General features: G+C 40.8%; 1 protein-coding gene across 1 annotated transcript in view; it reads right to left on the bottom strand.

Annotated features, from left to right (window-relative positions):
* The window catches only part of hace1 (HECT domain and ankyrin repeat containing E3 ubiquitin protein ligase 1), a 68,317-nt gene that overhangs the window by 41,731 nt on the left and 1,748 nt on the right, over positions 1 to 24,838 (bottom strand). The window contains exons 2-5 of the mRNA XM_043687021.1: positions 15,797 to 15,893; positions 10,076 to 10,177; positions 7,018 to 7,124; positions 6,029 to 6,179 (exon numbers count right to left, since the gene is read on the bottom strand). Of these exons, the coding sequence (XP_043542956.1) occupies positions 6,029 to 6,179; positions 7,018 to 7,124; positions 10,076 to 10,108 (291 nt within the window). The 5' untranslated portion in view covers positions 10,109 to 10,177; positions 15,797 to 15,893. The remainder of the gene's footprint in view (positions 1 to 6,028; positions 6,180 to 7,017; positions 7,125 to 10,075; positions 10,178 to 15,796; positions 15,894 to 24,838) is intronic.

Below are 24,838 nucleotides of genomic sequence, written 5' to 3' on the forward strand. Positions count from 1 at the left end.
GGGGTGACTTGATAGAGGTGTGCAAGATGATTAGGGGTTTAGATAGGGTTGACCATGAGAACCTTTTTCCATGTATGGAGTCAGCTATTACGAGGGGGCATAGCTTTAAATTAAGGGGTGGTAGGGATAGGACAGATGTTAGGGGTAGATTCTTTACTCAGCGAGTCGTGAGGTCATGGAATGCCCTGCCAGTAGCAGTGGTGGACTCTCCCTCTTTATGGGCATTTAAACGGGCATTGGATAGGCATATGGAGGATAGCGGGCTAGTGTAGGTTAAGTGGGCTTGGATCGGCGCAACATCGAGGGCCAAAGGGCCTGTACTGCGCTCTATTTTTCTATGTTCTATGTGCGATGCAATTGAAAACACTGGTGAGTACTGTGTGCAATTTTGGAGCTTTCAGCTGAAGACGCTACATACTTGCCATAGGAGGAATGCAGTAGAGGTTCACCAGACTATTTACAAGGATGGTGGGACTGTACTACGAGGACAGATCGCTGTATTCTCAAAAAGAATAACGAAATGTGATCATATTAAAACTTGTAAAATTCTTTAAAAGGGTCACACCAAACTGAATAAAAGATACTTCTGCTGCATGTTTGGTGGGTGTGATTGGGGAAGAGGAGAGGGAGTTCTGGAAAGAAAGACAGACACAGTCTCGGAATTAAGGACCAAGACATTCAAAATGAGATATGATGGAAGTTCTTTGGACTCTTTGAAATTCTCTACACAGAAGGGCTGTGGAAGCTAAAAACATTCAGTTTGTCAAGACAGACTTTACCAAATTTCTAGATCCTAACGACATCAAGGGATATGGGACAGCGTGGGAAAGTGGTGTTGAGTTAAATGATCAGCCATGATCTAGAATGGCAGAGCAGAAAGAGGAACATAAATGGACTACTGTTTTTTGACACTCTCATCTCAAAGAATAATTGGCAAGGCAACACTTGTTGTCCATCTTCAAGTACCCATGGATTGCATTGAACGTGTCAGAAGACAATTAAGAGACATGATTGAGAGGCTGGAATTACATGTTGACCAGACCAAGTAAAGACAGAAAATGTTTTTTCCTTTTAGGAGAAAACATTAGCAAACCTGATGAACCTTTAAAAACATAACTATTACAGAGACTAGCTTTTAATTCCACATCTGAATTCTGAATTTGAATACCACCAGACGACATGGTGAGATTTGAACTGATGTGGACAGAATATTGAGCTAGAGCCCCTATATTACCACTATACGTCCAACTCCAGATCTTTTCACCCATGCTCTATGAAGCTACCTAACGGAGCATTAATCAGAAACAAGCAAGAATCATCTTTTCTTTATTCAGCCATGGATGTGGGTATTGCGAGCTGGGCCAGTATTAATTGCCCAAACTGCCTTCTTGAATTTCCGCAATCCGTTTCTGTAGGTACAGCTAAAATGCTATTGCAGAGGAAGCCCCAAGGTTTTGACCTAACAACACTGAAGGAGCAGCAGTGTATTGCCACATCAGGCTAGTGAGAGTGTCTTAGATAGGAACTTGCAGGTCTTCAACACAAAAATCAAGGTTGACACACCAGTCAGGGAGGGTGTGCTGCATTGCCATTTGGAATGAGGGTTAAACCTCCCCTATTACAGTCTACCTACGCACAGATGTAAAAGATTACATTCCACACTTTTTAAACAGTTGAGTCAACCCCAGAGTCCTGGCCAATAGTTATCCCCCAAATAACATCATGAAAATGGTTATCATTAACACATTGCTATTGTGGAAGTTTGTTGTGCACAATGCAATTATGATTCTAAAGAAATATTTCATTGGATGTCGAGTAGATATAAAGACAAGTCTTCCTTTTTCTCTACCACTGAATCCAAGCTTTTGAGTAGAAAATTAATTTATGTCACAGAGTTTATAAAAACCTTAGTATTCCTGACGTTTAGTTAGTTACATTGTTTGGAACCTTGTGTGCATATTGGCTGCTTCATTTTTTTTCCCCCAGAGAAATGAAATGCTGACCAGTTAATCTGTTTTCAGTGATATTGGTTGCAAGGTAAATGTGAGCACAAGTGCCAAGAGAATTTCCCTTTTTTTTAAAATAGTGGTGTGAATATGTCCTCCTGAAAAGACAGGTGGGGTTTCAGTTTAACCTTCTATGTGACCAGTGGTGTGCCACAGGAATCAGTGCTGGGTCCACTGCTTCTTGTCATTTACATAAATGACCTGGATGGGAATATAGGAGGCATCTTTAGTAAATTTGCAGATTACACCAAAATTGGGGCTGCAGTGGATAGTGAAGGTTACCTCAAAGTATAACAGAACCTTGATTAGCCGATAGGTGGAGGAGTGGCAGATGGAGTTTAATTTAGATAAATGTAAGGTGCTACATTTGGTAGGGCAAATCATTTTGGTAGTACTTGCATACTCGTCCTGGGATGCATTACTGAACAGGAACCTTGGAGTGCAGGTTCATAGTTCCTGGAAGGTGGAGTTGCAGGTTGACAGTAGTGAAAATGGCACTTGGTACAGTTACCTTTATTGGTCAGTGCATAGAGTTAAGGAGTTAGGAGGTCATGTTATGGCTGTGCAGGACACTGGTTAGCCACTTTTGAAATACTGCATTCAATTCTGGTCTCCCTACTATGGGAAACTTGACCAGGTTCAGAAAAGATTTACAAGGATGTTGCCAGAGTTGGAAGGTTTGAGCGATAGGGAGAGGTTGAATACTCTGGGGTGATCAACCGTGGAGCGTCAGAGGGATGATCTTAGAGGTTTACATAATAATGAGGACATTGATAGGGTGAATAGCCAAGGACTTTTTCCCTCAGCACGGGAGCCCAAAACTAAATGACACACACGTTTACAGTGACAGGAGAAAGATTTGAAAAGGGACCTAACGGGAAACGTTTCATGCAGAGGATGGTGTGTTTACGGAATAAACTGCCAGAGGAAATGGTGGAGGCTGGTACAACTACAACATTTAAAAGGCATCTGGATGGGTATACAATAGGAAGAGTTGAGTGTGATATGGGCCAAATACTAACAAATAGGACTATGTTCATTTAGGATATCTGGTCACCATGGACTGAAGGGTCTGTTTCCACGCTGCACATCTCTATGCCTATCTGAAAATCAGACATCAGACACGGCTGCATTCCTTCAAAATTCTGAACCGGCAAGCTTTGGACTTACGTTCTGCTTCAGAGAGGAGACTGATAGATGTAAGCAAAGTCTCAGTGCATTATTAAAATCTGACTAAAAATAAAAGATACAACAAAGCTCAAGTGTTGTCTATGCTCTCCATATCGAATCAAAATGGGAAAAACATGCCTGGTATTATATACAGAAAAGCTGAGTATTAGCTAAGGATTAGAAATCCTTAAAAAGAGAAATTGCTTCAAAGTTTCCTCTGCCTTTACCAAGAACTCTAAGAGAATTTAGTTGAAAAATTAACAGAAAAGGGCATTTATCCATTAAAAAAAAGTAAAACACTTGTGAAATCAATAAACTGATTTGGGAATTTTCAGCTCAAAGCTGAGAAAAAATAAAGTACAGAAAAGGGAGGCAATTCATCTTGCATTAATCTAGACAAACAAGAATGATCATAATACCTATGCTAGAAAAAAATAGTACTAATTGGCTGACAAGTTCACACTGATTTCTCAATGACAAAGTCTTAACCAAGAGCTATTTTCCACACTCAATGTTGCCATCAGTCCAAAATGATGCTCCAATAAAAAATTAAGCGACTTGCATGTGAATTTAGTGCATTTGAAATGCGATTTACACGTCCTAAAGATTAGCTAAACAAATCATACATCACTGAAAATGATGGAGAAATTCAGCAGATCTGGCTGCATTTGTGCAGAGGCAAACAGTGAATGTTAGTGGGTTTTGAGAAGATTTGTAGCTCAGGTTGAGTTCCTGGATGCAAGTTTGCTCGCTGAGCTGGAAGGTTCATTACCAGACGTTTCGTCACCCTACTAGGTAACATCTTCAGTGGGCCTCAGACGAAGCACGGTACATGATTCCTGCTTTTTATTTGTGTGTTAGGGTTTCTTTGGGTTGGTGATGTCATTTCCTGTTTTTTTTCCTCTGGGGGTGGTAGATGGGGTCCAACTCGATGTGTTTGTTGATAGAGTCCCAGTTGGAATGCCATGCTTCTAGGAATTCCCATGCGTGTCTCTGTTTGGTTTGTCCTAAGATGGATGTGTTGTCCCAGTCGAAGTGGTATCCTTCCTTATCTGTATGTAAGGATATTGGTGAGAGCGGATCATGTCATTTTATGGTTAGCTGACATTCATGTACCCTGGTGGCTTGTTTTCTGCCTGTTTGTCCAATGTAGTGTTTGTTACAGTTCTTGCACAGTATTTTGTTTTGCTTGTTATCTGTATAGGGTCTTTCAAGTTCATTAGCTGCTGTTTTAGTGTATTGGTTGGTTTGTGGGCTACCATGATGCCAAGGGGTGAACCAATTTCTGAGCAACAAACCCAAACAAGCAGACAAAACACATCCAGAAACCCTAACCACTCTCCCCTACCTCAAAGACATCCTGGAAATGACTGCCAGACTACTCAGACCCCTTGGCATCATGGTAGCCCACAAAGCCACCAACACACTAAAACAGCAGCTAATGAACTTGAAGGGAGCAAAACTAAATGCCATTTACAAAATACTGTGCAAGAACTGTAACAAATACACTACATTGGACAAACAAGCAGAAAACTAGCCACTAGGGTACATGAACACCAATTAGCCACAAAACGACATGACCCACTCTCACGAGTATCGTTACATACAGATATGGAAGGACACCACTTCGACTGGGACAACACATTCATCTTAGGACATGCCAAGCAGAGACACATACAAGAATTCCTAGAAACATGACATTTCAACTGGAACTCTATCAACAAACACATCGAGTTCGACCCCCATCTACCACCCCCTGAGAAAAAGAACAGGAAACAACATCACCAACCCAAACATATAAATAGAAATCAGGAATCAGGTACAGTGCTTCACCTGAGGCCCACTGAAGATGTTACCTAGTAGGGTGACAAAACGTCTGGAAATGAACCTTCCAGCTCAGCGAGCAAACCTACATCCAGAGTTAATGTCTCAGGTCTAATATGACATCTTCAAAATAGTCATACAAGACTTGCCCTCTCCACAAATGCAACGAGATCTGTTCAGTTTTGCTGGCATTTACTATCAGTTTCATCCAACATCTGCAATATTTTGCTTTGATTAAAATCAAGCATCATTCTCCTTTGGCTGTTCATAACAGACTTAACTGTAAATCACTCATTCCTAAAGGGCTTATGTCCTAAACATCAATTCTACCACTCCTCGAATGTTGCCAGGTCTGCTGTGCTTTCCCTGCACCACAATTTTCAACTCTAATTTCCAGCAACTGCAGTCCTCACTTTCTCCTGTAATCACCCAGCCCAAGCTTGCAAACCCCAAAGCAAAACGTCTTTGCTAATTGCGATTTCGACCTTGGCACTGCATGCTGAATAATTCCAAGTGTTAACAGCTAAACTAACAATCAATTTAAAATATTCAGTCAAATTCATAAAACTACATATATATGCTTCTTAGAAGCAGCGTGCATTCATACTAATTCCTTGCAAAGGACCTTATTTTCCCCAAACAAAAGGAATCTATTCAAGTACCTTCATTCTTGCATTGTCTAGAAGCATGGGGAAACTATGACCTCTTTCTCCATGGCAATGCTTTGGCAAATAACTGTTGACATGCCCAATAATCAGCATCCTTTTCTCCTACAATATAAATTGCTATGATCGTTTGAAATTAGGCTTTTTTTTTTTTAACATTTATGATGAATGCAAGATAAAAGCAGGAGCAACATTTCTCTCATTTTAAGCAGGATACACAAGCAACAGATTTTGTAAACGTCAATATACTCTGTCAACCAAACCTACTTCTCTTTCAAGAGTTGCCTGATTAATGTTTGTATGCTTTGTGAAATACATCTCTTTTACTTCAATGTTCCTAATAAAATTATATATTTTTCAGACCTTGAAAACTTGGCTTCGCGGTGTTTTATTCCCATTGTAAGCCATGTCATTTCCATTACTGGGAGAGGTTGGGCCAATGCGAAACACATGACAGAATATACGCACTATCTTCAACAAACTCTTCATCTGTGCTTCATAGTTGCTTGATAGACTGAGGACAGAGGAAAAGTAAAATCTAATATTTTGACATACAACAATTATTTTGCAAAACAGTAAAAGTACTCAATAAACAACCAAAAGAACTGGAAATCAGAAACAAAATTAGAAATTGCTGGAAAAAGTCAACAGTCTGGCAGCATCTGTGGACAGAAATCAGAGTTCACATTTCAGGTCTTCGATTCTTCTTCAGAACTTAAAACCTTAACTCTGATTTCTCCCTACAGATGCTGTCAGCCTTGCTGTTTCCAATTTTTAAATTCCTGTACATATCTGCAATACTGTTAAATCTCGAGTTTGGCCATTTCATTCATGTTTGAAAGATAATTTGGCATTAAAAACCCCTCATAATAACCTCACAATACTACATATTCAGTTGTCTGTCAGAGTATTCCTGACGGAGGTGGTGGCAATGAAACAAAAATCACTTTCTTGCTCAATGTCAGCCTTAATATTCAATGATTCACAGACAACTCTGCAGCAAATATTTACTAATACTTCATTAAACCCCAACACCATAATTTCATTTATCACAATAATTTCAGCCAGAAGGGTAAGTAAACCAACCTTGATTCTTCATTACTCTGGAGAATGGATAATTGTTTGACCATCCAGCACAAAAATACATTTTAAGAATCAGTGGCCCAAGCTTGCACATGAGGCTTGATCAAATGAGAAAAATTTAGCTACTTCCCAATGGAGGAACTAAGTAATTAATGTTAACATTTAACTTTACACTAACAAATTTCCTTTAAAAGGATCTGAAGTTGTGCTGAAGGGACTGAAATTCGAGTCCACGCTTAGTTTGGATTCCATTGCTGTTGTCAACTTACCTAAGCAACTTGTGACCATTTGTTGTAGCAACTTCAGCAAGACTGATCAGGATCTTCTGATACAGACTTTCATTCTGCGGACATAGGTGCTCAAGGACTTGCCGCAACTAAATGCAAAATAAACCACACCTAACTTAAAATGCTTATTCAAAAGGCTATCATACACAACATGAATGACTAATAGTAGTGCTATCTACAATGTGGTAGGGAATGCAAAATTAAAATTAGCTTGCGACTTTTCATGCTGATGCATCTTGGCCATTTCTACAAAATCCATACTATTAAGCAGAAGATTTATTCTTCTCTTAATTCAAAAGAAATGTCCTCATTACACAAAAACAAAGGAGCAAAAGAAAGCTAAACTACAACAGTAGCAAGGTTTTACAAATGAACAATTGCAGTATCTTTTAAAGTTATTTTGAGGCTTCTCTTCCCTTGAAGAATGTGGAACTAAATTATATGAAAGGGATGGATGACTGTCAGGATAACCACCCACAGAAGTTCCATTTCCAAAAATTTAACTTTCAATGTTATTAATTAGATTTTACCTTTTTTTTTAAAAAACTTAAATTTCAAAAAAGTATTACAAATGTCAACATTAAAGATTTGAGCAAACAATTCATTTTTTTCAGCGCTAAAAGACTTTAAAAATGTGCAATACGAGATCATAATAAAAGCTTAAAATTACACAGATCAATAAGACCAATTTACAGTTCATATGAAGTCTTGTAATATACTATGCAATGCCATCATAATATGTTGCCAAGCGTTCTACCATATATGTTTAAGCTTTTCATAAAAGACACAAAAAAGTTCCACACACAAGGTGGAAGCCTCTGATATTACGGTAACAACTGAGCTGGACACAAGTCTGTATGGAAGAATGTAAGAAGAAAGTAATTATAAATTGATTTGCACTGGTTTAGGACTGGTTACCAGCAGTGACCCATAGGCATTTGTTTTGAAGAGCTTTTGTTCTTCCCTAATTTTATTCATGTTTTGTATGTAGTCACTGGAAACATGATTGACAAATTTGCAGATTGATTGTTTCCATTCTAACCCATGCAGACGATCCAATGTTCAGCCACTGCAGGCAGATCTAGTTATTTTGGGAGAATTTTGACTCATGACTGAAATGATGTTCAGATTGGTAGCATGCTACTTTAAGCCGAAGATGAAGGACTACGCTCAACTTGCGTTCACATTTTAGCATTAAAAGAAGCTGGAAATAAAGAAATATGTTCTAGAAAGTAGATTTCTGAAGATTCACGAATAGTGTCATAATATCATAATTAAAGCACACAGTGCCTTGTACAGTATTTATTTATATAGGATAATTGACTAAGACAAAGCATACTATTTTGCCCTTGGTAATTTTATTCAAAAGCAAATTCTACATATATACTAAAGATGTCCACTACTAGCCCAGCACAACCTGCTTGACTCACCCACTGTCTACACATCTTTGGACTGCTTATTCAACATGTCCAAGCAGAAATATTGCCAAACTATATATGGGGAAGACTGAAGCCACTGTTTTCAGTCCCCAGCATAAATTTCCCTTCTTGGCAACTGTCCAAAGATAAACAAGTTAAGCTTTAACCTTGGTGTTATATTTGACCCTTGGGTGTGCTTCTGACCACACTATTGACCACTACGAAAACCACCTACTTCTCCTTCCCAAATATTGCCCATTTTGGTTGCTACTTTTGCAAAGTTTCCTGGTCGAACCTTTATCCACATCTGTAACTTCTGGGTTTTTTCTTCACTTGACTATTCCTAAGCCTTCTGCCTTGCATTCTCCATAAAAGTTAAGCTCATTCAAATCTCTGTTGCTCATAACCTAATTTGTACCAAGCTCCATTCAGCTACCAACTCCATGGCTCACGGCTCACTGCTTCTAATTTATGCAACCTCTCCCAGCCCTATACTCCTTGATATGCTGCGTTCCAATTCTGACCCGAGTGTCCCTAAGTTTAATCACTTCATCACTACTGGTTATGGATTCAGCTATCTAGGCCCCAAGCTCTGCAATACGGTCCCTATTCTTTCCTAATTTTTTACACTGCTCTTTCAAATCTTCATGTAGCACAGTTTCAAATTATATTTGATAATAGCTCTGAACAATCTGGGTAAGCCTCAATTTTAGAATGCTTTGTTATGAGTAATTTATTTTTGTGCAAGACCTTGGTCATGACTCCACTGAAAAACTATTAGTCTCCTGACATGGTGTCTGATGTGGAGGCTTAAAAAATTCTAGGAGACTAATTCAGAACAGATGGACTTAAAACACATCAAAAAAAGTCAGAGTAATTTGACCCATGTTGAAAAGATGATTAAGATGACAACAACATTTGTGCTTGAATTAAGAACTAGCTTAAGTTAATGCTTGTAGGTGAGAGATGTTGAGGGAATTGCAATTTTAAGTTGCATTAATTCAGATTCAGATACTGAGGTTTTCAGAAAAGTAGACTCTTGAAATAGGTGACTGCCTTGTTCAGCTGGCACCAATCTTGTTGCAGTTCTTTAGACAAGAATTGAACTTGTCAGGCTGAAAAAAAAAGGCAGACAATACAAAGAACGATGAGGCTTGATGGATTTGTTTACATCTCCATATTTTTGTTTGGGGTAAAAGGAATGCCCTATTTCATTCCCCTGCCCAATGGGCCTGAGCTTTTTTAAAAAAAGGACCAAGAACCATAAATGCTGGAAATCAGAAACAAAATCAGAAATTGTTGGAAAATCTCTGGCAATATCTATGGAGAGAAAGCAGACTTAAAGTTTGGGTTCTGTGACTCTTCTTCAGATGCTGCCAAGCCACCTGAGTTTTTCTAGCAATTTCTGATTTTGGCCCGAGGTTTAAATTGGTTTTTGTGCCCCTTCCAGGTAATAATGCAGTGTTTAGATGCATATGTTGATAATGTATGGGACCAGGATGATAGACAAAAATCCTCTGGCCTATCATTCGATATTCATATTTTATTCTGCACTGTAGTATTAAAAACTATACTTTTAAAATTCATAACTGATCTAGTGAATTAAGTTCAAAGAACATTACCATGTTCTCCTTGATATCTTCATTCTGTGTCATCTGAATCAGTGTTTGGAAGAGTCTGGGATGGTGCTGGATCAAAACTTCACACGTCTCTCCATAGCCTCCCTAAACAAGCAGAATAATTACAAGAAATCACATCTGATTAACAAAGGTGACCAGACAATGAAATAAACAAAAGATTATATTTTGTTTACAGAACCATTGAATCCTTCACTGCTTAAAACTATAAAGCAGGTTAAAAGGAATTCAGCAACACCTATGGGACAGATTAAACTTATGCCTGATGTTCTTCTCACAAGACGGGAAGTGAGAATGTTCTAGAAAGCATTTCTGTGAACCAATCAAAAAATAGTTCTTGTGTGGAAAAGGGTACCTGCGGTGCTTTCCAACATATTAGAAACATAGCAAAGTTACTTGTTTTTTTTTTAAAACAGATGTGCTTTATTATCCATGCCCAATCAACTTGATAGCATACAATGGCCAAGATCTTCCAAACTGCCAATCACCATTTTGGTCCATATTGAACCTTTCCTGTTCATATACCCATCCAGATGCCTTTTAAATATTGTAATTGTACCAACATCCATCACTTCCTCTGACAGCTCATTCCATACATGCACCACCCTCTGCGTGAAAAAGTTGCCCCATAGGTCTCTTTTATATCTTTCCCCTCTCACCCTAAACTTATGCCCTCTGGTTCTGGACTCTCCCATTCCAGGGAAAAGACCTTGTCTATTTATCCAATCCATGCCCCTCATGATTTTATAAACCTCTATAAAGGTCACCCCTCAGTCTCTGACGCTCCAGAGAAAACAGCCTATTCAGCCTCTTCCTCGAAGTCAAATCCTTCAACCCTGGCAACATCCTTGTAAGTCTTTTTTGAACTCTTTCAAGTTTAATATTCTTCCGATAGGAGGGAGACCAGAAATGCATGCAATATTCCAAAAGTGGCCTAACCTATTCCATGTACAGCCGCAACATGACCTCCCAGCTCCTATACTCAATGCTCTGATTAATGGAGGAAAGCATACCAAATGCCTCTTTTACTATCCATCTATCTGCGACTCCACTTTCAAGAAACTGTGAACCTGCCCTCCAAGGTCTCTGTTCAGCAACACTCCCCAGGACCTTACCATTAAATGTACAAGTCCTAACCGGATTTGCCTTTTCAAAATGCAGTACCTCATTTATCTAAATTAAACTCCATCTGCCACTCCTTGGCCCATTTGATCAAGATCCCATTGTAATCTGAGGTAACCTTCTTCGCTGTCCACTACACCTCCAATTTTGGTGTCTGCAAGCTTACTAACCATACCTCCTACGTTCACATCCAAATCATTTATATAAATAACGAAAAGCAGTGTACCCAACTCCGATCCTTGTGACACACGCTGGTCATAGGCCTCCAGTATGAAAGGCAACCCCCCAACACCCCACTGTCTTCCATCTTTGAGCTGGTTCTGCATTCAAATGGTTAATTCTCCCAGTATTCCTCGAGATCGAGCCTTGCTAAATCAGTCTATCCTGAGGAACCTTGTCAAACTTATATTGTATTCCTTGAGGTTGTTTTGCTGTTTATTGATTGGCACTGGGTTTTTAAATGGAGCTAACATCCTCCAAACTATACAACCTTCACTCCAAGAAACCAACCCCATCCCCACCTCCAATGCCATCATGCTGACCAGATCTTCTCAACCCACCCCTCAGCACTCCTGATCATGCTCACCAGTACTACTTAGCCATGCTGGCTACTGCCCAGGAGTAATGCTTCCATACTATGCTTCCCACTACCCATCAAACCACACCCCCTATCATCAGGCTCATCACCTCCCCTCGTTATCACCTAATAAGAGTTGGCAATGACATCTGTTGAGGTATATGTAGTATGTGTACAAAGTAACATTTAAAAGGAAAAAAAAGAAAGTACATATGAGAACTTAACACCATAAAGCTGTTTGCGATTCGTTGTTCAGTTAAGTCTTATTCCTGCTTGGTGACACTGCTTGTTGTTTTGAAGAGCATTCATTCAGGTGAAAATTATTGACCCGAATTTTGCATTATAAGGAATTATAGAATCCCTATTGTGTAGAAACAGGCCATGCAGTCCAACAAGTCTACAATGACTCTCAGTCCCTACTCCATCCTAGCGTCTGTCAGCTTAGGTTATTTAACTAAGATGACAAAAATTTTGGAGCAAAACTTCACAATGCTCGCATTTCCTAACTGAAAGTAAGATGAAAGATCTTAGAGTGCAAATAGTAAGCAGCAATTAAACACAGTTTGAAGAGGAGGGCTCAAAATGGAGTCAGAGAAAACTGCAAAGAGAATGGAATGAAGTCCTGATGGAGTGAGATGCCAGGAAGGTAGATAGCATCATAAAAGTATACAGCACAGAACAACCCAGCCAGTCTGCACCAGTCAAAAAAAAACCTAACTATTCTAATCCCCAATTTCCAGCATTTGGCCGATATCCTTACATACCTTGGCATCACAAATGTCAATCTAAAAACCTCTTAAATACATGAGTTTCAGCCTCTACCACCTTTACAGGCAGTGAAGTTCCATATTTACACCACCCTCTGGTGTAAAAAAAACGTTTCCTCACATCTCCTCTAACTTTCTATCCCTTGCTTTAAATGTACTTCCCCATTGTCGCAGACCCCTTCACCAGGGAGAAATGTTTCTTCCCATGTACCATATCTATGAACCTCAGTCTCCTCTTCTTCAAGGAAAAAAATCCAATCTTTCAAACTCTCCAACCCAGGCTACATTCCTGTAAATCTCCTCTGCTATTGCATTCGTTCTATAATGTGGATGCTGCCAGACCTGAGTTTCTGCCAGACCCGAGTTTCACCAGAAAATTTGTTTTGCTTCAGATCTTCAGCATCCGCAATTCTGTTTTATTTTGTTTAAACTGTTAAAATATAGTATTCAATTTCCAAACTAAAATTTAAAATAAAAATTTGCCACAAATATCTCATACCCAAGTCTTTACAAAAGTTAGGAAGAAACATCTTCACCCTTTGTGCGGTTGAAATGACGGAAGACAAAATTGAAGGACACAATAAACACTGATTTAGATGAAGCTCAGGTTGTTTCCTTTGAAACAGAGAGGGCTGAGAGGAGACCTGACTGAGATGTATTAGATTAATTTGATCGAAACTTTCAAGGACACAACCATGTGTAAATGAGAGTAGTGCAATTTATAGTTTATAGGATTTCGGCAAAAACTTGTAAAAGATTCCACATGAGAGACCGATAAAGAAAGTAAAAGTACATGGGATCCAGGGAAAGTTGGATCCAAAATTGCCTTAGTTGCTGGGGGACAAAGGGTCATGGTGATAGAAGACCTGGATAGAAGGTGGGTCACAGGGGTCAGCGCTGATTTCATTTTTGATCACGATATGAATACGAATGATGTAGAAGAAAATGTGGGGGTAGATGGTAAAGTTTGGGAAGGCTGTGAGTAGTTCAGCTATGAAGAGTCTAGATAAGCAAAAGAGGCCGAGGGTAGGGAACACAATGAGGGGAATGAAAAAGGATAGATAGAAAGCAGCTATTCTCTGTATTTGAAGAGTCAAATACAAAGTGGCATAATTTTAAGGTGAAAGGCAGAAGGTTTAGAAGGGAATTGAGGAAATTATTGTCACCCAGAAGTTGATGTGAATCTGGAATTTATTACTTGGGTGGATAGAATTTTTAACAGGTTGGGACGAAACCTCACAAACTTTAAAAATTACTTGGATGTGCACTTGAAATGTCACATTATTCTATTGACCAAGTACCAGAAAGTGGTAGTACTGTAGATTTAGTTATTAAATCGGTACAGGTTCAATGGGCCAAAGGGACTCTTCTGTACTTTGAAATATTATGATTCTAAGAAAGACGGGGAATTTAGTTTTAGATTAGATTAGATTTCTCAGTGTGGAAACAGGCCCTTCGGCCCAACAAGTCCACACCGACCCGCTGAAGCACAACCCACCCAGACCCATTCCCCTACATTTACCCCTTCACCTAACACTACGGGCAATTTAGCATGGCCAATTCACCTAACCTGGACATTTTTGGACTGTGGGAGGAAACCGGAACACCCGGAGGAAACCCACGCAGACATGGGGAGAACGTGCAAACTCCACACAGACAGTAGTCCGAGGCAGGAACTGAACCCAGGTCTCTGGCACGGTGAGGCAGCAGTGCTAACCACTGTGCCACCGTGCCGCCCAGTTCTTAGAAATGTAAATACTAGCATGGAAGAGTTGGGATGAATGGCCTGATGCTGTACTGTATATACAATGAACTGAATGGCACATAAAGTCATCAAAGGGCAAAGCAGCCCATTTGATTGGCACCACACCTATAAACATTCATTCTCTCCACCAAACCTCAGTAGCAGCAATGCATTCAAGATGCACTGCAGACATTCAACAAGACTTCTTGGACAGCAACTTTTAAATGTCATGACCTCAACCATCTAGAAGGTCAAGGGTGGCAGATACATGAGAACATCACAATCTGCAAGTTGCCCTCCAAGCTGCCCTCCAAGCCATTCGTCATCCTGAGTTGGAAACATATCCTTCAGTGTCATTGGAACAAAATCCTAGAACTCCCTCCCTAACAGGATCGTGGGTCTACCTACTACACATGGAATACAGCAGTTCAAGATGCAACTCACCATCACAAGAGTAACTAGGGATAGTAATAAATGCTGGCATAGCCACGACAATCATGTTATGAATGAATTTTAGAAAAACCAAAAAAAGAACATTGGTTCACTTTCTCAACCAGAGTTTGGGTGAAATCTTTGAAACAAAAGATAATGTACAGCAGTATTAAACAATCTCGCCAAAAATGGGCTGAAAACTGGAGATGGGGAATTGCATGGGGCAGTGGTAAAGTCACTGGGAATTGAGAACGCTATTGTTCTGGGGACACCGGATGCAATCTCAACATGGCACATGGTGAAATTTGAATTCAATACACAACATCTGGAATAAAAATAGTTATTCTCATAGATGACCATGTAATCATATATCTACAAACCCAAATGTTTCACTAATGTCCTTTCGGGAAGAAACTGTTGTATTAGTCTGTCCTGCCTGCAGACACACAGCAATGTATCAGACTCTCAAAATGCCCTCTAAGCAATTAGGCTTGGGCAATAAATGCTGGCCTCATCACTGACACCCATACCCCATGAACGAATTAAAAAATACATACAGATTTTACTGTGGAATGGGATCTTTATTACCAATAAGATGTTCAAGTAGAGAAAAGAGGCAAAGTGGGGTGGGGGGGACGGTCTGGGGATTCTAAAGAAAGAAGGGACAAAGAATAATGCAATGTTTATATATTATCAAGCTTGTTACATACACTGGAAAACACACCAAAACAAGGAGAAGCTCTTTCATTGAAAAGGTTCTGTAGTGAAGAGCAGAAAATGAAATCACAATCAGGTTGCCTGATCTACCCAGAACAAATTGTACATATATAATTTATTCCAATAGGTAATGTGAAATTGCTAGTGAGAGATGGACAAAGATTTGAAAACTCCTCCGCCAGTTATTTCAGAATTCAAATTCATTACAAATATACCCAACAGAATTCATTCTACTCCAGAAAAATAAGCTTTGTTTAGTCTAGAACAAACTTTCTATTCCTCCTTTGGATGCAAAAAAAGGAGCCAAGAACATTTTCTAAGTCATAATACCAGAACCAAAGTTGTACCTGTACACAGAGATCCAGTGGAGTAACACCATTTTTGTCAGCTAAGTATTTGGCTCCCCTTGAAATCAAAATTTGCGCTGTATCTCTTTGACCATGACTGCAAAAGATTGATAAATAAATTAGTCAACTTAAAAATTTACAACTAATAAATGTACTCTGTATCAAATCAACTCCGTTCTTTTCTCTTGGAACATAGCAGTACAGATAGGTCATTCACCCCTTCAGCGTCATCACTCTATAAAGAATAATGCACATCTGGTTGTTACCTCAACTCCATTCTCTACCTGTTTCTTAAAACCAGGGCTGCCCTTGACTGAACAGCACAGAATGGCCATAGACTGCCCATAGTTAGTGCAGCAGATACTGGCTGATAGTAATTCAAGTTAGCAAAAGATATTTGCTTAATGTAGTCTTCATAAATAGAACAATAGCAGCTCAGTAGACTCACTGTTACTGAACTGAGATAGAATATGCAGCTGCAGTTATTTACAGATAAAAATACAGATAAGAACATTGCACGCTAATTAGTGAATCCCTCAAATTATTTAATCAATCTGTTACAATATGACTCGTTGGTTTTAGTGAAGATTCTTCAGATCATACATATCAGTTCTGAAGTAGTCATAGATTCACCAACTACGAAAAGCATTAGGGAAAAAGTTTCAAATAAAAATTGAGTGCACAAACCAGTCTCAGTGGTTTCAGTGCATAAAAATTGTCAGTGACTTTGAGTAAACAGAATTTCAAATTTGAACAAATTTACATAGAGATAGATCAAATATCTAGAATGGCTTATCAAGTAACTTTATAAAAAAAAAGTGGATCATCTTAAAGAATGAACAAACTATGTTTTGCCGGACTCAAACAGAAATATTATGTTCCATGGATTACAAATCTCGCCAGAGCTCTGGGATTAGATAGGTGGTAATAATTAAATTGCAAAATTGGACAAAGTAATTAAGGGTGGAGACTAATGGCATGTACACAGAAAACAAATGAGGATCCATTTGATTATTGAGAGTTTAAGGTGGCATGGTCAGCTTACTCGGTATTTGACATTAGGGAATCTAATGACCTGGACAACAATAGTGAGAGCCTACTAAAGGCTGTCTTCGTGGCAGGGCTGAAGCCAGAATTAGCCAAAATGCTGCAAGTCGCGCATCACGCCTGGGAGGATGACTAGTGACAGTGGAAAATCTGGCCTCTTGATGCAGTTGGCTGGACAGGGACATGAGAGCAATGCAGACCACAAGGAGAAAACCAATGGTGAAACAACTGCTGGGAAGGCCCCCTGGCAAATACTACTATTGCGGCAAAGGAGGGTATTAGGTGAAGACTTGCAGGACCAAGTAATTAAACCACCAGGGTGGGCCACAAGGCAACTCTGAACCAGGATCAAACCACCTGAGAACAGTAGTTATAGACAGGATCAAGAATATGACCATGGACTATAGTAGGAAACGTTGAACACACAAAAAAAAAAGAGGACCCCCGCCCTCTCCCTCAGCGTACCTGATAGCTCAAGTACAACATGAGAGGACAGAATTTATATCCTTATGAGGATAAGCAACCAAGACATAAACTGTCTTTTGGATACGGGAGCAGAATCAACATTTTTATCATTTATGGAAAATTGCTACCCTTGGACAGGAAAATACAAACAGCACGCGGAGTAGAAGACGAAGGTCTCACTATTAAAAGAACTTCCCAGTGCTCATTGAATTGAAGACACAGCTTGGGTAGGACCAGTGGTACAAGCTCTCTTGGGAATGGACATTCTGACCCAGGTAAATTCCTCTTTGCACTGAGGATGATAAAGTGACCTGGTCCATAAGACGTATGAAAAAGAAAAGAGTTCAGAGACCATCAAATCTAGGCGAAGAATAAGAGCTATTGCGGCTTGTTCCAGATGGAACCAGCATCAATCACCAGAGTCATCCTTCCATGTACCAAACAATACTCCATTACCCCAGCCTCAACTGCAGGAATCTTGCAGTCATCCGACAACTGGAAGAACAAGGCATATTGGTGAAAACACACAGCTCCTCCAACAGACCCATATGGCCGGTGTGAAAACCTGATGCAACTTGGCACTTGGCCATTGCCTATAGAAAGGCCAACAAATGCCCGATCGATCAAAAAACTCCTTTGGTCACAGATCCCACTACTAGTTTTAATGCCCTCACACCAGAATATAAATACTTCTGTGTTAGATACGGCCAAAGGATTCTGGTCGGCACCTTGGCCTGAAGTTTGCCTTCACTGTCCAGGAACAGTGGTTACCGTAGCAGTTCTATTGTATTTCACTAGGTCCTGCATAATCATTTATGAAAAGCTGGGTTTTTTTCCTTTACGGTTCCAGAGACTGAGGGGGCATCTGATAATCATATATTTCTATGAGAGGCATGGATAGGGTGAATGCACTCAAGTCTTTTTCCCCAGGGTTGGGGAATCGAGGACTAGAGGGCATCAGTTTAAGGTTTGAGAGCAAAGGATAAAAGAAAACCTGAGCGGCAACTTTTTGTTTTAAAACACAGAGGGTGGTACACATTTGGAATGAGCTGCCAGCAGAAGTGGTTGAGGCAAGTACATTAACAACATTTAAAAGGCATTCCGACAAATACATGGATGGGAAACGTTTAAAAGGATATGGGCCATATCCAGGGAAATGGGATTAGTGTGGATGGACATTTTGGTCAGCATGAACCTGTTTGGGCCTAAAGGCCTGTCTCTGTGCTGTAGGACTCCATGACTATATGACTCTAATTACTGGTTTGTCTTTTATAGTTATTTAGTATGTGGATGATATTCTACTCGCCTCGAATACAGAGGAACAGCAGGAAGAGGATCCGTGAATTCTACTGGACCACTTGCACTCCCGAGGACATAAAGCCCATTTTAACAAGGCTCAAAAGTGTTTCAGGAAGGTGGTGTGTATATAGGGCAGAAGATTTCAGAAGCGAAAAAAAAAAGAGAACTTACTCAAAACAGAACTACGCAATTTGGAAGGCCCAAGAGCCCACTACTATCCAGGAGCTCGGATCCTTTTTAGGACTGAGTAACTTTAACAGGAATTAGATTGATTCCTACACACAACTAACACAACCACAACCACAGAACAATCTCTTAAAGGGCAAGAGAGCATCAAAGAAGATTATCACTCCCACAGAAGAGCAACAAGAGGCTTTTAGGAATCTAAAAAAAGGTATTATTCTAGACATCAGCTTTGGGAAATGTGGAAAACTATTTAGCCTTTTTGTAAATGAAAAGTAAGGATCCATGACAGCCAAACTGATGCAAAATCATGGAAGTTTACAAAGACCCATGGATGCCACTGAGCAAAACTAATTGCAGTAGCCCTGGAATGGGGAAGTTGCTTGAGGGCAGCAGGAGTCACAAGTTAGGCTGTAATGTCGACCAAAACTGGTCAAGTTTCCCACACAGTATATGCCTTACTGTCAACTAATAGAATATTGCAAGTAAGTGCAGCCAGATGGGTCCAACTCAAGCAGAACAGCCTCTGCAGAACCCAGATCTCATTCTTTGTGCGGACAGGTTCTCTTCCGTTGAAAAATTATAAGAAAAGCAGGTTGTGTCGTAACCATTCTACCTGAAGTCGTGGCAAAAAGTAGTCTACTTGTCAGAATATCAGTCCAACAGGCCAAGCTGTGTGCTCTAATCAGACGCCTGCAAGATAGCAAAAGGGACAGATGGCAAAAATCTACATAGATTCCCATTATGCATTTGGAGTAGCCCACAATTTTGGGCCACTTGGCAAAGGAGGGGATTCCTTACAGCTGCAGGACATAGAGATGTACAGCATGGAAACAGACGCTTCGGTCCAACCCATCCATACCGACTAGATAGCACAACCCAATTTGTTCCACCTGCCAGCACCTTGCCCATATCCCTCCAAACCCTTCCTATTCATATACCCATCCAAATGCCTCTTAAATGTTGCAATTGTACCAGCCTCCACCACTTCCTCTGGCAGCTCATTCCATACACGTACCACCCTCTGCGTGAAAAAATTGCCCCATAGGTCTCTTTTATATCTTTCCCCTCTCACCCTAAATCTATGCCCTCTAGTTCTGGACTCCCCGACCCCAGGGTAAAGACTTTGCCTATTTATCTTGTCCATGCCCCTCATAATTTTGTAAACCTTTAACTTCACCCCTCAGCCTCCGACATTCCAGGGAAAACAGCCCCAGCCCGTTCAGCCTCTCCCTATAGCTCAAATCCTCCAACCCTGGCAACATCCTTGTAAATCTTTTCTGAACACTTCCAAGTTTTGCAACACCTCACATTTATCTGAATTAACCTCCATCTGCCACTTCTCAGCCCATTGGCCCATCTGGTCCAGATCCTGTTGTAATCTGAGATAACCCTCTTTGCTGTCGACTACACCTCCAATTTTGGTGTCATCTGCAAACTTACTAACTATACCTCTTATGCTCGCATCCAAATCATTCATGTAAATGACAAAAAGTAGAGGACCCAGCACCGATCCTTGTGGTACTCCACTCGTCACAGGCCTCCACCACCACCCTCTGTCTTCTACCTTTGAGTCAGTTCTGTACCCCTATCTGAAATGGGAACAAAGTCTGAAATCTACTTGAAGCCATACAATTATCCCATAGAAACCCAAGAAAATGCTCTGGCTGGCCAAGCAGCCAGAGAGGCTGCCTCACAAGAATAGCCTCCATTGGAACCCACCTTAAAGTGTAAACTAAAAACTCTCAGGACTTTGACACAAGACCTAAAGATTTCAGGACGGCACTGTGGCTCAGTGGTTAGCACTACTGCCTCAGTGCCAGGAATCCAGGTTCAATTCCAGCCTCGGGCAACTGTCTGTGTAGAGTTTGCACATTTTTCCCATGTCTGCATGGGTTTCCTCCCACAGTCCAAAGATGTGCAGGTCAGGTGAATTGAGCATGCTACTTTGCCCACAGTGTTAGGTGCATTAGTCAAGGGTAAATGTAAGGGGATGGTTCTGGATGGATTGCTTTTGGAGGGTCGAATTATTGGGCCAAATGGCCTGTTTCCACACTGTAGGGAATCTAACCTAAAAAAAAACCTAATCTAAAGGATATGCAGAGTCAGTGCTGAGAGAGGAAAAAATGGACCTGGATTAAGGCAGGACTTTACCTGTACAAAGTCAAAATCTAGCGACAGAGAGACAACAAAATCATTGCCCTAAATTCATTAATGCTCCTTTTTAGGGCAATAGATCCACTCATTGAGACATTTGGCTCTGCAGCAAACAACAGCACAATTCCAGAAGAGCTGGTGAGCTCGGGGTTTTAAAAGGCATGCACAGGTGGTGGCAGACTGTTGCATGACCTGCCGCAAGAGCAACTCCAGACCCATCATAGCTATGCCCCAAGTGAGACCCCCCGCTTCTGCAGGACTTTTCTAATACCTACAAGTTGATTCCAAATCCCTCTCACAATGATGAGGCTATACTGAAGTCCTAGATACCGTCAACAAACTCTCCAGTTGGGTGGAAGCCTTTCCAACCTGATGAGCCACAGCCAATCACACACAAACTTTAGTTATAAGGATCACATTCCTCAGTGGGGAGTCCTGACCAGTACAAATGCTGATCAAGGGACATGCTTCATAGGTGCTGTATGCACGGAAGTTTGCAGGTTGCTAAACATTAAACGGACCTCCACTGCCCTCATCACCCCCACTTCAGGGGGAGCGGAACAAACCAACCAGATGATAAAACAAAGATTCACTAAGCACCACCCAGAGGGAGTGCCCTGGCCACAAGCCCGGTCAACAGTACTATACAGCATCTGGGCAACCAACAATCAATGGGACTAAGCCCTTTTGAAATCATCACTAGAAGGCCTATGTCACTAGGCATGGCAGTCCTCAGCAGGGTCAGGAGTGTAATGGGGCAAATATAGGATAGGGGAATGGGTCTGGGTGGGTTACTCTTGAGAGGGTTGATGTAGACTTGTTGAACCGAAGGGCCTGTTTCCTCACTGTGGGGATTCCAATTCTAATTAAGACCCATTTATCCCTAATCTGCACTTCCTGTTAGCTAACCAAATCTTCATTCATACTAATTTACGACTCCCTTGCAGCTGATGGTCTTATGTGCAGCAACCTTTGATGGAGCAGGTTATCAAGTGTCATTTGCAAAACCAAGTATACCACATTTGAAAGATCCCACCAGCTTTGCCCAGTTTCCCTGTTTCTCTGAATGTCAAGTAATCTTCAATATTTAAAGCCTCTGTCATCCTCCACCATACTGCTAATAGTTATCCGGTCATACACCTTCATTTCTATCAATGATATAGTGGAGCTGATGTTGGACTGGGGTGGACAAAATTAAAAATCACAACAGCAGGTTATAGCCCAACAGGCTTATTTGGAAACATTAGCTTTTGGACTTCTGCTCCTTCTGTAGCAGCGCTCCAAAAGCTAGTGCTTAGAAATAAACCTGTCAGACTACAACTTGGTGTTGAGTGATTTTTAGCTTCACAACTAGGTAGCGTGTGTGTATTTGTATAAAATATAAAATTAATGATGATCCTTAAAAAGGGTGGCCTGATTTACCAGTAATGAGCAGCTTATGTCCTTTGAATGAGTTAAACTGATGCCCCAGCCAATGGAGGCAACACCAGTTAAATACTGCCATGACACTTTCAGTTAAAAAGTTGCAGTACTTATGCAATGCTGTTCATTGTGTAGTATACTGTCACTGGCTCCGAAGACTGTTCTGAAGTGACATACGAAGCCCTCCACCATACCGCCAATAGTTATCTTGATTTCTATCAGTACGAATAACTCATTCATTTTGTTACAAATATCACGTGTATTCAGATTCTGCTGCCTTCCTGCTTCTGATGCAATTCAAGTCGACTTTCCATGGAGGTATTATAAATTCATAGTCACGTGGCTATTGAAAGGCAAGAATTCTTCCCAGCTCACCAAATGCTGCAGCTCAGCCAGGATACATTTTTTTTCAAGCTTAAATTCAACAGTCTCATTTTAAATTAAGTAGCAGAATTTCCCTATATTTTTCAAACCTGTACTTTTACTTGTCACGGAGGGAGGAGGAAGGCAGACAGAGAGTAAGAATAAGGCAGACAAGGTGAGTAAGTGGGTATATATGAGGGAGGGCAGGGTGCTGATAGTAAATATGCTTGCGGTAATAAGGTGGTTAAGTGTCACATGGGACACTTACCGTTGAAGCACGATACAAAACCTTTGGTTAGGCCACAGCTGTAGTGTTGTACATAATTGTGGTCACTGCACTATAGGAAAGATGGGAATTTACGTGAGGAGAAACAGAGGAGATACACCAGGATTTTGCCAAGGATTGAATACTTTGGCTTTGAAGAGAGGCTAGATAAGCACAAGTTTTCTTCTTTGGAGCATAAAAGGTTGAGGGGACACCTGATGGAGCTACATAAGATTATAAGGAATGTGGACAGAGTGGAGAGAAAGTAGCTGTTCCCCTTCGTTGAAGGGTCAGTAACAAGAGGGACACTTTTAAAGGGGAAGGCAGGAGATTGAGAGGGGTTTCCACTCAGACACTTTGGGCAGGGGTTGGAATGTTCTACCTGGGAGGATAGTTGAGGCAGGTAACTTCACAACCCTTTTAAAAAAAAAATGGATGAGCACTTCAAAACATCTATTCAAACCAGGGACCTTGCGTTGAAAAGTCAATTTAGCATAGTTAGGTGGTACAGACTGAATGAGCCACAAGACAACTTCTGTACTGTGTGATTCCATGGAATTCATATACGTCAAAAATCTGTTAAATTACCTTTCAAAAATTATTAAATGTATTTTCTTCATTCTTTTAAGGAGTGCTTTCCTGATCACAAGTTATTGCACAAAAACAGTTAACATTTCACATCTGCTTCGTCTGAAATTTATGTCCTCTGATTACTAACACTTCTACCACCGGAAACAAATTGATTTTCAATACCAAAACCCTTTATGACTTTGAAGATTTCCATTTCGTCTCCTTTAACCTTCAGTTCTAGAAAAAAAAAACACCACCAGTTTCTCTAGTCAAGCATCTGAAGATACCATTCTCACTCCCCTTTTGTGTTTTTACAATTTGTGCCAATTGATAAGACAATCAAACCTTGATTTTCCTTAAGCAAAAAAAAAGATAAATTACCCTTCAGCACAGTTATCATCATTTGGTTAACAATGTACTTCCAGTAACCACAGGTAAGTTGCATAAGCAAATTTAAAAAAAGAAAATACATGCTGCTTCTTTCAGCCTGTACTTCAGGTCATCACTATGCTGGTTGGCTCGCCACGTTACCACCTCAATTCCCTTCTTTGATTCACCCATTCATCTTCTAATTCCACTTGCAAAAAGGGCATAAGTTTTTTATCGCAGACTTTGTTCATCAACTTTCACTCCTCCTTTACCTGAGTTTGTTGGGTGCAAGGTCCTTATATCAAGCATCCATGACCAAGTTACCATTCTACACGCAGCTACACTGGCACCACCCCCTACCTTTTCCTCCGCTACATCGATGACTGTATCGGCGCTGCCTCGTGCTCCCACGAGGAGGTTGAACAGTTCATCCACTTTACCAACACCTTCCACCCCGACCTCAAATTCACCTGGATCGTCTCAGACTCCTCCCTCCCCTTCCTAGACCTTTCCATTTCTATCTCGGGTGACCGAATCGACACGGGCATTTACTATAAACCGACTGACTCCCACAGCTACCTAGACTACACCTCCTCCCACCCTGCCCCCTGTAAAAACGCCATCCCATATTCCCAATTCCTTCGTCTCCGCCACATCTGCTCCCAGGAGGACCAGTTTCAAAACCGTATTACCCAGATGGCCTCCTTCTTAAAGGACCACAATTTCCCGCCAGACGTAGTCGACGATGCCCTCCACCGCATCTCTTCCACTTCCCGCTCCTCCGTCCTTGAGCCCCGCCCCACCAAACGCCACCGGGACAGAACCCCACTGGTCCTCACCTACCACCCCACCAACCTCCATGTACAACGTATCATCCGCCGTCATTTCCGCCACCTCCAAAC

Source organism: Chiloscyllium plagiosum, chromosome 3 (assembly GCF_004010195.1).
Source record: "Chiloscyllium plagiosum isolate BGI_BamShark_2017 chromosome 3, ASM401019v2, whole genome shotgun sequence".
Lineage (NCBI taxonomy): Eukaryota > Metazoa > Chordata > Chondrichthyes > Orectolobiformes > Hemiscylliidae > Chiloscyllium > Chiloscyllium plagiosum.